General features: G+C 38.5%; 1 protein-coding gene across 1 annotated transcript in view; it reads right to left on the bottom strand.

Moving 5' to 3' along the window:
- Nucleotides 1-12,313, bottom strand: part of LOC103508056 (1-phosphatidylinositol 4,5-bisphosphate phosphodiesterase classes I and II-like) — an 18,219-nt gene extending 5,906 nt beyond the window's left edge. The window contains 11 exon segments of the mRNA XM_026822763.1: nt 319-525; nt 628-742; nt 1,889-2,089; nt 2,565-2,607; nt 2,609-2,681; nt 3,309-3,518; nt 3,828-4,045; nt 4,960-5,228; nt 5,514-5,771; nt 10,711-11,043; nt 12,029-12,313. Coding sequence (XP_026678564.1) covers nt 319-525; nt 628-742; nt 1,889-2,089; nt 2,565-2,607; nt 2,609-2,681; nt 3,309-3,518; nt 3,828-4,045; nt 4,960-5,228; nt 5,514-5,771; nt 10,711-11,043; nt 12,029-12,313 — 2,212 coding nt within the window.
- Nucleotides 12,314-12,682: the final 369 nt, after the last annotated feature.

Here is a 12,682-nt window from a genome sequence, read left to right as displayed (position 1 = left end):
CTACCCAGAAAATTATAACTATGCTATTTTGACTTCGGGGTCGAGTGGATTGGAGCACATCACATGCCTTCAGGCACAAACCATTTGTCAAGGTTCTAGGTTTAGCTTGCCCTTGGGATGAATTTAATTTGAAGAATCGTATTTTTCACATAATGAATATCAGAAAATTATAACTATGCTATTTTGACTTCGGGGTCGAGTGGATTGGAGCACATCACATGCCTTCAGGCACACACCATTTGTCAAGGTTCTAGGTTTACCTTGCCCTTGGGATGAATTTAATTTGAAGAATCGTATTTTTCACTTAATGAATATCACTTACCTCTCCATCAACACCTGACTGATCCAGTTCATCTGTCAACACAGCCAGCTGTTTCGCCCTCTTCTCATTCTCAGTCTGATACTTGATGGGGTTGGCCAAAGCTTCAGCAATGTCTGAGAAGCCATCCGGTACGTAATCTTTGACCACTATCTGCATGAAGAGGGTAGCCAGGGGAAGTGGTTGTCCCGCCTCATTCCGAAGACCTACATGTCTGTAGCCTGGGCAGAGGCCTACCACGGGCAAGATCCGATGGCCTATCAGTCTTCCTGAGTCTTCAAACGCAGCTATCCTTAGGGATGCCAGACCTACATGTCTGTAGCCTGGGCAGAGGCCTACCACGGGCAAGATCCGATGGCCTATCAGTCTTCCTGAGTCTTCAAACGCAGCTATTCTTAGGGATGCCAAATCAGGAAGAACCACCTGACGACAGAGAGATATTTATTTATTCACGCGATAAGCATTAAGACCATTTGTGACAGAAAGTTATAATCTCAGAAAAATCATAGTATCTTTTAAGCCGATAATATCAGTTTAAAAAGTTTACTGGTAATTTTTAATAGGGATGCCAAATCAGGAAGAACCACCTGACGACAGAGAGATATTTATTTTTTTATTTATTCACGCGATAAGCATTAAGACCATTTGTCACAGAAAGTTATAATCTCAGAAAAATCATAGTATTTTTTAAGCCGATAATATCAGTTTAAAAAGTTTACTGGTCTTTTATACAATATTGACCAATTATGTATTTTTATCACAACACATTACAATTATCCCAGGTGAAACTCAACCCAGAAGAAACCAAACAACATAAATATGTACATAAGTAGTTCAAAAGAAGTATTTTGGGGGTTGTGGTTCTAGAGATAGAGCGATCAGTGTGTGAACTATGAAATGTGAATGAGTGAATGGATCTCGTTCTTATAATATAAGATTGACCAATTATGTATTTTTATCACAACACAATACAATTATCCCAGATGAAACTCAACCCAGAAGAAACCAAACAACATAAATATGTACATAAGTAGTTCAAAAGAAGTATTTTGGGAAAAAAAAGCTAATAATTCCCCCTAATATCATTTTTTTTTTTTTTCATTTTCGATAACCTTCTGTGCATGATCAGAGACCAAAACTTTCCCTCTTTTTGTGAAAATACACTGGGAAATGGGTGAAGGAATTGGTACTTACAAGAATTAAATGACATTTTCTCTGTTCCCTCTCTCTCAAGGTTCTCTGTTCCCTCTTTCCTCTCTGTAATATCTCCAAATATTTCAACATAATCTATAGGATAACAAGAGTTCCCATTGGAGTATTTACAATTACCAAGGAGTCTTTCCTATGTAACTTTTCACGAGAAATCGATCGTGAATACCGGGAACAAAATTGCGAATATCGGGAACAAAATTGCGAATACCGCAAACAAGTCGCGAATACCGCGAACTAACCGCGGATACCGCGAATAACGCGAACAAACCGCGAACGACTTGCGAATAACGCGAACAAACCGCGAACTCATTGCGAATACCGCGAACAATCCGCGGATAAAAAAAAAGCTCCACTCACCTTCTTGAAAACAAACGGTTCCTCATCAAACACCGGATTAATGGCGTTATTGGGGACAATCTTGGTGCGGAATTTTTTCCTCACTGTGTCCGCAGGGAGACCATACATGTCCACTTCTACATACACGCCTGCACGTCTGTCTGTCAGGAACTGGGCTGAGATCACATGCACGCTCACCGTGCCTGCTATGATACCGTCTACCTGTAAGTAGTAATGGCTTTATTTGTACAGTGAAATATTGACAATAAGCTCTTAAAATAATGTAGGTACAAAATGAGCTAAGTATCTGAGGCCTCCCCTAATAGGGGGCTAGTCTACCTGTAAGATTGATCGCAAATCACGAACAAACGCAGTGAGCTCATCAATTCAACTCGAACGTTTTACAATAATTAAGTAAGCCACCCTACTTAGCTTCGTTGGTAGTTGTAAGCGCTAGGCGGCGGGTTGTTCCCGCCCGGGGGGATTTTATCCTGAACGGATAATGTTCGTTCTCGAAACGGCTGGCTTTCTCCTATCCTGTCTTGTTTCTGTGTTCAATTTCGGGACGATAAGATCTTAGCAGTTACAGTTGCCTCTATCAAACCTCTTTAAAAAACAACAACAACAACAACAACAACAACAACAACAACAACAACAACAACAAACAGATAGGAAAGTAAAAAGTACTTTTACTTACCGTGGACTCAGCAAACGGATCAAAGCGCCGGTCTTGACGTCTCAAACTCTGGTTTGAGCAGATAGCCACATCGCTGATTGTACTCGAAGATACCCATGTTCAGTTGCATGGCCAAGTCTATGGAATGAGAAGTGCAAGTAGATAATATGGAGTGCATATGCCAAATAATAATTTATTTCAAGTTTTGCAATAATATTTAATTTTTATTATTTTATTTCATCTAACAATTCTATCACAAGCTCAATAAACCATGAGCTGAATCCTTCTCGTCTAAAACTTTACCAAAAATAGCTCCAGTTTGTGTTGACAGAGAAGGAGACACAGCTCAGGTCTAAGGCAATTCGTTCTTAGATCTTCATTCTTCTCATGAAATTTGGATCTTCGTCCTTCACCATGAGCTGAATCCTTCTCGTCTAAAACTTTACCAAAAATAGCTCCAGTTTGTGTTGACAGAGGAGGAGACAGCTCAGGTCTATGGGAATTCGTTCTTAGATCTTCATTCTTCTCATGAAATTTGGATCTTCGTCCTTTACCATGAGCTGAATCCTTCTCGTCTAAAACTTTACCAAAAATAGCTCCAGTTTGTGTTGACAGAGGAGGAGACAGCTCAGGTCTATGGCAATTCGTTCTTAGATCTTCATTCTTCTCATGAAATTTGGATCTTCGTCCTTCCACGAGGAGATATAAAATATGCAGAATATGTCGACTATGTGTGGACATGGACACACCTTAAGGTTCACTTACCCATGGTCTGATAGTTGAGAGCTACCAGTTGACAACCCGCATTCCAGAACACTTGAGGCATAAAGTTACTGGAGTCGAACCTGGTACCCGCTGGATAAACCCGACTCAGTTGATGTTTGTTGTAGTTGACGAATTCGATGGGTCGTTCTTTGAGCAAGATGGTGGCTTGTTTCTCATCGAATGAGGACATTTCGTAGTGACGATTCTTCTCTGAAATACAAATAATAGAATATACCTTCTTTATACTGCTCGAATGAGGTGCTGCGGAAAGATTGGATTCTTGATTTCTTGAGCATTGTGCCGCGGTGGTAACAACCTCGAGAAGCACTGGTGTAGGTACTCAACAATGTACCTATTTTGTTGCTGGCAAAACAGTCAGTTTACTCACTTACCCAATAACTGCTTATCCCTTTTTATTTAGTCTAATTCGAGCAGGATAAACAAGGTATACCTATTCTGTTCTTTTCTATTCTATCTCTGTAGCTACATAATTTTATTAGAGCGAAAGGTTTCTCTTACTTTCGGCATTTTCAAACGAGATGAAGTGGATGGGTTGTACATAGTTGACCAGGGCGGATATTTCTGCCCCCGCTTCCGTCTCCTTAGCGGATGTGACCTTGTCCACACTAGGCTTCCCCTCCAGTTGGAGTTTCATGTCCTCGGAGCCTGCTGCCTCGTCCTCATCATCTCCAGAAGTACTCACATCATCTTCTTCCTCTTCCTCTCCGTCCTGTGAGCTAGAAATTCAGAGTTTTCAGAGTATTAGATTTAAACACATAATAAATTATGGATGGGTTTTACCAACCTTATTTTTAGCCACTAACGGACTACCTATAACTTAACAGCTCTGTTAAGCCAATACAAATTAAATGGACCTTAACAGGCTGTTAGCTTAACTTCTCGCTATCGTCGCTACGACTGGTATGATCAATCTCCAGAAGTACTCACATCATCTTCTTCCTCTTCCTCTCCGTCCTGTGAGCTAGAAATTCAGAGTTTTCAGAGTATTAGATTTAAAGATCATCTCCAGAAGTACTCACATCATCTTCTTCCTCTTCCTCTCCGTCCTGTGAGCTAGAAATTCAGAGTTTTCAGAGTATTAGATTTATTTAAACACATAATAAATTATGGATGGGTTTTACCAACCTTATTTTTAGCCACTAACGGACTATAACTTAAGAGCTCTGTTAAGCCAATACAAATTAAATGGACCTTAACAGGCTGTTAGCTTAACTTCTCGCTATCCTCTCTACCACTGGTATGATCAGTATGGTAGAATTACAGTGTTCTTATCTGCAGGTGTAAGCAGAATTATAGCTTTCTTCCTACTTGAAAGTAGAATCATTGAATAGCATAAGTATCCTTCCTCACCTCAGAGTATTAGATTTAAACACATAATAAATTATGGATGGGTTTTACCAACCTTATTTTTAGCCACTAACGGACTACCTATAACTTAAGAGCTCTGTTAAGCCAATACAAATTAAATGGACCTTACAGGCTGTTAACTTAACTTCTCGCTATCCTCTCTACGACTGGTATGATCAGTATGGTAGAATTACAGTGTTCGTATCTGCAGATGTAAGCAGAATTATAGCTTTCTTCCTACTTGAAAGTAGGATCATTGAATAGCATAAGTATCCTTCCTCACCTTTCCTTCGAGCTTTCTTTCAGTGGAGGAGCATGTCCAACAGGTGTTACAGCAGTCTCTCCATTAGTTGTCACATTCAAAGTTGCCTCCTCCCCAGTTACTGGAGTGCTAGTCTCTTCTGTAGTCACTACTGGATCTGTAGCCACTACGGGAGTGGGGATTATGTTGATGATTTTCTTCTTGTGATGGTGATGGTGTTTCTTCTTATTCTTGATGATGATTTTTCTCTTGAGAAGATTTGGTGGTGGGAGATGGACGCCGGCTTCTAGCTGTAAACAAACAATTTGTCAATAAGTAGGCGGTAATATTGAAGATTGAAGGTGAAATATATTTTTCCATGAGACATCACTAGATTTGTGTACTTCAGCTTGTCTAAATGATAAATGTCTTTAATCCTAAGGCGAGCCAATCACTATCAGGTAGACGTGACTGGTACACCTGATCAGGTGTACCTGACATCTAATGATCACACACACTATCAGAAGTACCTGTCGTCAGGTCTACCTGATAGTAAATGGCTGGCCTAATAGTAGGTAAGTTGAAGCAGAACTTACCTTATGCGAGTCTAGTGGTGTGTCAAGCAACATATCCTTGAAATAGTCTCGACAGTATTGCGCGATTTTGGCCTGCTGTTTGGTGTTGCAATGATTTTCGAACGAGAGGATCACAGGATAGTCGGACGTTTTGAAAGCAGACTCTGCGATGGCTTCAATAACGTCCTTGGCTTGGATTTCTGGAACGAATGTGTACCCATGGACGATGACTGGTTCGTCGGTTCGTCCGTTCCAGAAGTCTAGCTCTACACATCGACACTAAGGTCCATTTAATTTGTATTGGCTTAACAGAGCTCTTAAGTTATAGGTAGTCCGTTAGTGGCTAAAAATAAGGTTGGTAAAACCCATCCATAATTTATTATGTGTTTAAATCTAATACTCTGAAAACTCTGAATTTCTAGCTCACAGGACGGAGAGGAAGAGGAAGAAGATGATGTGAGTACTTCTGGAGATGATGAGGACGAGGCAGCAGGCTCCGAGGACATGAAACTCCAACTGGAGGGGAAGCCTAGTGTGGACAAGGTCACATCCGCTAAGGAGACGGAAGCGGGGGCAGAAATATCCGCCCTGGTCAACTATGTACAACCCATCCACTTCATCTCGTTTGAAAATGCCGAAAGTAAGAGAAACCTTTCGCTCTAATAAAATTATGTAGCTACAGAGATAGAATAGAAAAGAACAGAATAGGTATACCTTGTTTATCCTGCTCGAATTAGACTAAATAAAAAGGGATAAGCAGTTATTGGGTAAGTGAGTAAACTGACTGTTTTGCCAGCAACAAAATAGGTACATTGTTGAGTACCTACACCAGTGCTTCTCGAGGTTGTTACCACCGCGGCACAATGCTCAAGAAATCAAGAATCCAATCTTTCCGCAGCACCTCATTCGAGCAGTATAAAGAAGGTATATTCTATTATTTGTATTTCAGAGAAGAATCGTCACTACGAAATGTCCTCATTCGATGAGAAACAAGCCACCATCTTGCTCAAAGAACGACCCATCGAATTCGTCAACTACAACAAACATCAACTGAGTCGGGTTTATCCAGCGGGTACCAGGTTCGACTCCAGTAACTTTATGCCTCAAGTGTTCTGGAATGCGGGTTGTCAACTGGTAGCTCTCAACTATCAGACCATGGGTAAGTGAACCTTAAGGTGTGTCCATGTCCACACATAGTCGACATATTCTGCATATTTTATATCTCCTCGTGGAAGGACGAAGATCCAAATTTCATGAGAAGAATGAAGATCTAAGAACGAATTGCCATAGACCTGAGCTGTCTCCTCCTCTGTCAACACAAACTGGAGCTATTTTTGGTAAAGTTTTAGACGAGAAGGATTCAGCTCATGGTTTATTGAGCTTGTGATAGAATTGTTAGATGAAATAAAATAATAAAAATAAAATATTATTGCAAAACTTGAAATAAATTATTATTTGGCATATGCACTTCATATTATCTACTTGCACTTCTCATTCCATAGACTTGGCCATGCAGCTGAACATGGGTATCTTCGAGTACAATCAGCGATGTGGCTATCTGCTCAAACCAGAGTTTATGAGACGTCAAGACCGGCGCTTTGATCCGTTTGCTGAGTCCACGGTAAGTAAAAGTACTTATTACTTTCCTACCTGTTTGTTGTTGTTGTTGTTGTTGTTGTTGTTGTTGTTGTTTATTTTTTTTTATCTTTTTTTCCCTTTTTTACCTACATGAACTAACAACTTACCTACCTACTTACCTACACAGTATAATAACGTTCTACCTATTCTGGTACCTAGTAAGTACCTATTCTGTTCCCATTTTTAGAATATACCTGAATGAGAAAGAAATATTCTCAAGATTATTTTCAAAAATAGTCTTGTTGTTGAGGCAACTGTAACTGCTAAGATCTTATCGTCCCGAAATTGAACACAGAAACAAGACAGGATAGGAGAAAGCCAGCCGTTCCGAGAACGAACATTATCCGTTCAGGATAAAATTCGCCTCGGGTGGGAATAACCCGCCGCCTAGCGCTTACAAGGCAGACGCGCTACCAACGAAGCTAAGTAGGGTGGCTTACTTAATATTGTGAAACGTTCGAGTTGAATTGATGAGCTCACTGCGTTGGTTCATGATTTGCGGCCACCACCACCACCACCACCACCACCACCACCACCACCACCACTAAAAACGCTATCCTTCTTATAGTCTTGGTTACGCTTGGAAAATATTAAATTACATGTTTTTTAATTTCATTTTCTTTCATATCAAGCATGAAAAACATTCATTTCTCCTCTTATCAATGGGGAAACATCTAAAATACTCCTTTCTTTATTTCATTCTACCTCCGTTGCATGCGTCCTTCTAACTTTGCCCTATACAACTTCTTTAGAAAAGCTACAAAATGAAGATGAAGAAGTCTTGAGAGTTGTTTGAAACTGTATTAATATTTTTGAAAATAATCTTGAGAATATTTCTTTCTCATTCAGGTATATTCTAAAAATGGGAACAGAATAGGTACCTACTTACTTCTAATTATAGAACGTTATTATACTGTGTAGGTAAGTAGGTAGGTAAGTTGTTAGTTCATGTAGGTAAAAAAGGGAAAAAAAGATAAAAAAAAATATATATGTATAAAATAATCCCCATATGATACTTACATTTGATCGAAAATCTTCTCCACTTCTATTCTGTTGGTTAAGTTTTTATAAAACGTGAAAAATTCTTCGAATGTAAATTTTGACAAGCTAATGGCATCATTCTGAAATCATTCTGTTGGTTAAGTTTTTATAAAACGTGAAAAATTCTTCGAATGTAAATTTTGACAAGCTAATGGCATCATTCTGAAATCATAAAAAAATACAAATGATATTAGTGGATGGTAAGATTTCTTCCCATTGATATAGCTACCAGGCAGTCTAGTTAGCTTGGAGAGTAGCGCGTCTGCCTTGTAAGCGCTAGGTCGCGGGTTGGATTCCCGCCAGGGCCGGACTTTCTCCTAAACAGTTCGTTCTTGAGACTGCTGGCCATCTTGTCTTCCTTCTCTCTTCGTGGAGGGGAGCGCGTCTGCCTTGTAAGCGCTAGGTCGCGGGTTGGATTCCCGCCAGGGCCGGACTTTCTCCTAAACAGTTCGTTCTTGGGACTGCTGGCCATCTTGTCTTCCTTCTCTCTTCACTTTCGGGACGATAAGACCTTAGCAGTTCCCTCTACCAAACCTCTTTTTTCCCTACATACATATAAGATATTCTATAGATACTATGTACAATCTACAAATTAGACCTTGAATCTACTAATATTGTTTTAACTCTCTCTTCACTTTCGGGACGATAAGACCTTAGCAGTTCCCTCTACCAAACCTCTTTTTTCCCTACATATAAGGTATTCTATAGATACCTACTATGTACAATCTACAAATTAGACCTTGAATCTACTAATATTGTTTTAACTAGGTACAAAAAGTTTGAACCCATTTCTAACATACCCAAGTTGGGATATTAAATTTCAAACAGATGAATTTAATTCATCTTATTTAATTGATGATACTTTATGAACAACATCATGCAGATCATTAACTCATCCATTTTCAAACCCTTGTGGTTTTGAAAAAGAGGAAGTAAAAGACAGTGGCGTATTGAAAGTGGGGACGGAAAAAGAGCTAGAGGGAGGGAGAATTAAAGAGTTCCATGTATGCTACCTATTTTACTGTGAAATATTGTAGAAGAAAATACATCTCAGAAGTTTTCCAATTAAAATAAGAAGCGAAGTGGTTTATAAACATTAAACATACAAGAGTGGTTTTAATTCCACAGTTTTTTTTTTATTATTATTTTTTTTTATTATTTTTCACAACCATCTCTGAAGTTGCTAGAAATTTTCACAACCATCTATGAAGTTGCTAGAAAACAATGTATACCTTCAGGTACTTCTACAGATAAATGGGTCGATCAGAAACTAGATACCCATACATAATGGTATAGGTACTCTATTATTGAAAAGAGTGGACCCCAGAGGCAAATTATTCCGAATAGCGTTCTATTAAGTTCCCATTTCAAAAGTTTATCACCTTAGTGGAGATGCTATTTTCCTAGCATTCAAACTACTGTATGGAATATTCAAGAACGTTGAATGTTTGGCATCAGTTTCCTCTACTGTCACGGGATGTGTACGTGAATAATTTGATGACTCAATGGATTCACAAGAAACATGAAGCATTTTTCTGTAGACTCTTCAAACATTGGAGGACTCTTTGAGGGTTTTTTCATCTTTGTTCTTTCTTGCCTCTTGCAAAAATGTAAATAAATGAAGAAAATGAGAAAACCAAGTGGAAGAAAATGTAAATTTATGAAACATAACGTGATAGTAAATACATAACCGTTCAGGATACTATTCATAACCATAATGTTATGTACACTGTACTTGATGTATTATTCCACATGAATTAAAGTAAAACGCTTTCATGTTTTCCTCATAACTGTGTAATACATTATTGTTCAACAATGAGCATTGAGCATGTTTAAAGACCTTTGTGCTATAGGTTGTATTTACTTTGTACATATTCATCATAGTTTAAAACCAACCAAATGGATAAGAAATAATCTAATATTAAAAAGATAGGTACCAGTGGGTATACTTATCGTCATAAGTTCTTGTGTACCTACTTGAAAAATGAGAAAACCAAGTGGAAGAAAATGTAAATTTATGAAACATAACGTGATAGTAAATACATAACCGTTCAGGATACTATTCATAATCATAATGTTATGTACACTGTACTTGATGTATTATTCCACATGAATTAAAGTAAAACGCTTTCATGTTTTCCTCATGTGTAATACATTATTGTTCAACAATGAGCATTGAGCATGTTTAAAGACCTTTGTGCTATAGGATGTATTTACTTTGTACATATTCATCATAGTTTAAAACCAACCAAATGGATAGTAAATAATCTAATATTAAAAAGATAGGTACCAGTGGGTATACTTATCGTCATAAGTTCTTGTGTAAAATAAGAACTTTTTACAAACACCTATCTAGAACGAAATCTTTCTTCTTTAGATTTACAAAGTTCATACAAATTTTCTTTAGATTCTTGAAGAGAGTGTAGTGTTTCTAATGGGTAGGTATGGTATTGAATTATTGGTTTTGTCAATATAATGGGTGTGCAAGAGTGAGGAGTTATTCAGTTTCAATACATACCATAGGAAAATAGTGCCGTTACCTACCTGTAAGATAGGTGTTGTGTGATGAGTTTATGAAGTAATGTGACAGAGGTTGATCCATATCATGGTTCAGCTCAAGTCTATTTGTAGGAATGACAGGATTATCAGCTGACATCAAGTAGTTTAGAAACCCGTCCAAGCTAAGTTGAGATCGGGACGCGTTCTGTTTATTAGGTTCATATTCCAAGATGAGTGCTTTGGCAACATCAGGACTCACGTAGGGATGAAGGATTTCATTTAGTCTGGGATCTCGCTGTGTGTTGTTGAGAAAATCAATGAACTGAGTAGCTGTCATGAATTTCCTCTTACCTGAAGTGCCGCATCTGAAATAAATTCAAGTGAAATCAGTAAAGCCATTCACCAGGGTGAAAAAAAAAAAATAAAAAATAAAACTCATACAACGGAAAACACCCTAAGCTATCCTATAAAAGAAAATCTCCTTCCATTTTCCTGACAGTCACCTCAACGTTATTTTTCTTCTGAAAGTTCTAATCTGTCAAATTTCTAATCTTTTAACTGTTAGCCTTTGGATGGGATCAAAGGCTTTCCTTTTTTATCTCCGTGTAAATTTTCGTATTTCTTTTCTCCGTTTTCTCTCTCTCTCTCTCTCTCCCAAGTTTCTTGCTCGTTCCAATGAAACACCATCAATCATCTCTCGCAGGTTATCTGCTTCTTTCCTCTCTGTCTACCTAATACGGCAGAGAATTCTTTTCATTCGAATTTTCTATCTATTTTGGCTCTCCTCATCAACATCATCATCACCACCACCCCCCCCACCACCACCACCACCACCACCACCACCACCACCACCACCACCACCAACCGTTTATATACAACATAATTTCTGCCTAACAATGAAAAAGAAGAAAAAAAGAACTTACATAATTGTGTGTAAGGTAATATTGAAGATTGAAGGTGAAATATATTTTTCCATGAGACATCACTAGATTTGTGTACTTCAGCTTGTCTAAATGATAAATGTCTTTAATCCTAAGGCGAGCCAATCACTATCAGGTAGACGTGACTGGTACACCTGATCAGGTGTACCTGACATCTAATGATCACACACACTATCGTAGGGGTAATATTGAAGATTGAAGGTGAAATATATTTTTCCATGAGACATCACTAGATTTGTGTACTTCAGCTTGTCTAAATGATAATGTCTTTAAACCTAAGGCGAGCCAATCACTATCAGGTAGGCCTGACTGGTACACCTGATCAGGTGTACCTGACACCTAAAGAAGTACCTGTCGTCAGGTCTACCTGATAGTAAATGGCTGGCCTAATAGTAGGTAAGTTGAAGCAGAACTTACCTTATGCGAGTCTAGTGGTGTGTCAAGCAACATATCCTTGAAATAGTCTCGACAGTATTGCGCGATTTTGGCCTGCTGTTTGGTGTTGCAATGATTTTCGAACGAGAGGATCACAGGATAGTCGGACGTTTTGAAAGCAGACTCTGCGATGGCTTCAATAACGTCCTTGGCTTGGATTTCTGGAACGAATGTGTACCCATGGACGATGACTGGTTCGTCGGTTCGTCCGTTCCAGAAGTCTAGCTCTACACATCGACACCCTGACAGGAGACATTGGCGGTACATCTCCACCGAGGATTTTCCTGTTAGCTGATGACCTGGGAAGAAACATCACACGGATGAAAATGAATTCAAAAATAAACAAGATGAAAATGATGAAGTAAGTAATTTTTTTCTCTTTGTGAAAGCATCAAGACAGTGAGAAAATTTATAAATAATTTATGCAGAAACTGAAGTTAAATATACCTGCATTTCTCGAGAGTATTGTCTTCACAAGATCACAAGGAATAAGAAAGTGTATCGTATCTATACCTTGCTAAAACAAATCAAACCCCCCCCCCACCTCTATTGTTTGGAAAAGGAAATGATGAAACGGATTCAGATAATGTAAACAAATGATATAGGTAGGTAATGGAAACAAAGCATTTTAATTTC

This window comes from Diaphorina citri, unplaced genomic scaffold (assembly GCF_000475195.1).
Source record: "Diaphorina citri unplaced genomic scaffold, Diaci psyllid genome assembly version 1.1 scaffold363, whole genome shotgun sequence".
Lineage (NCBI taxonomy): Eukaryota > Metazoa > Arthropoda > Insecta > Hemiptera > Psyllidae > Diaphorina > Diaphorina citri.
This window is presented reverse-complemented; position numbering and strand designations above follow the sequence as displayed.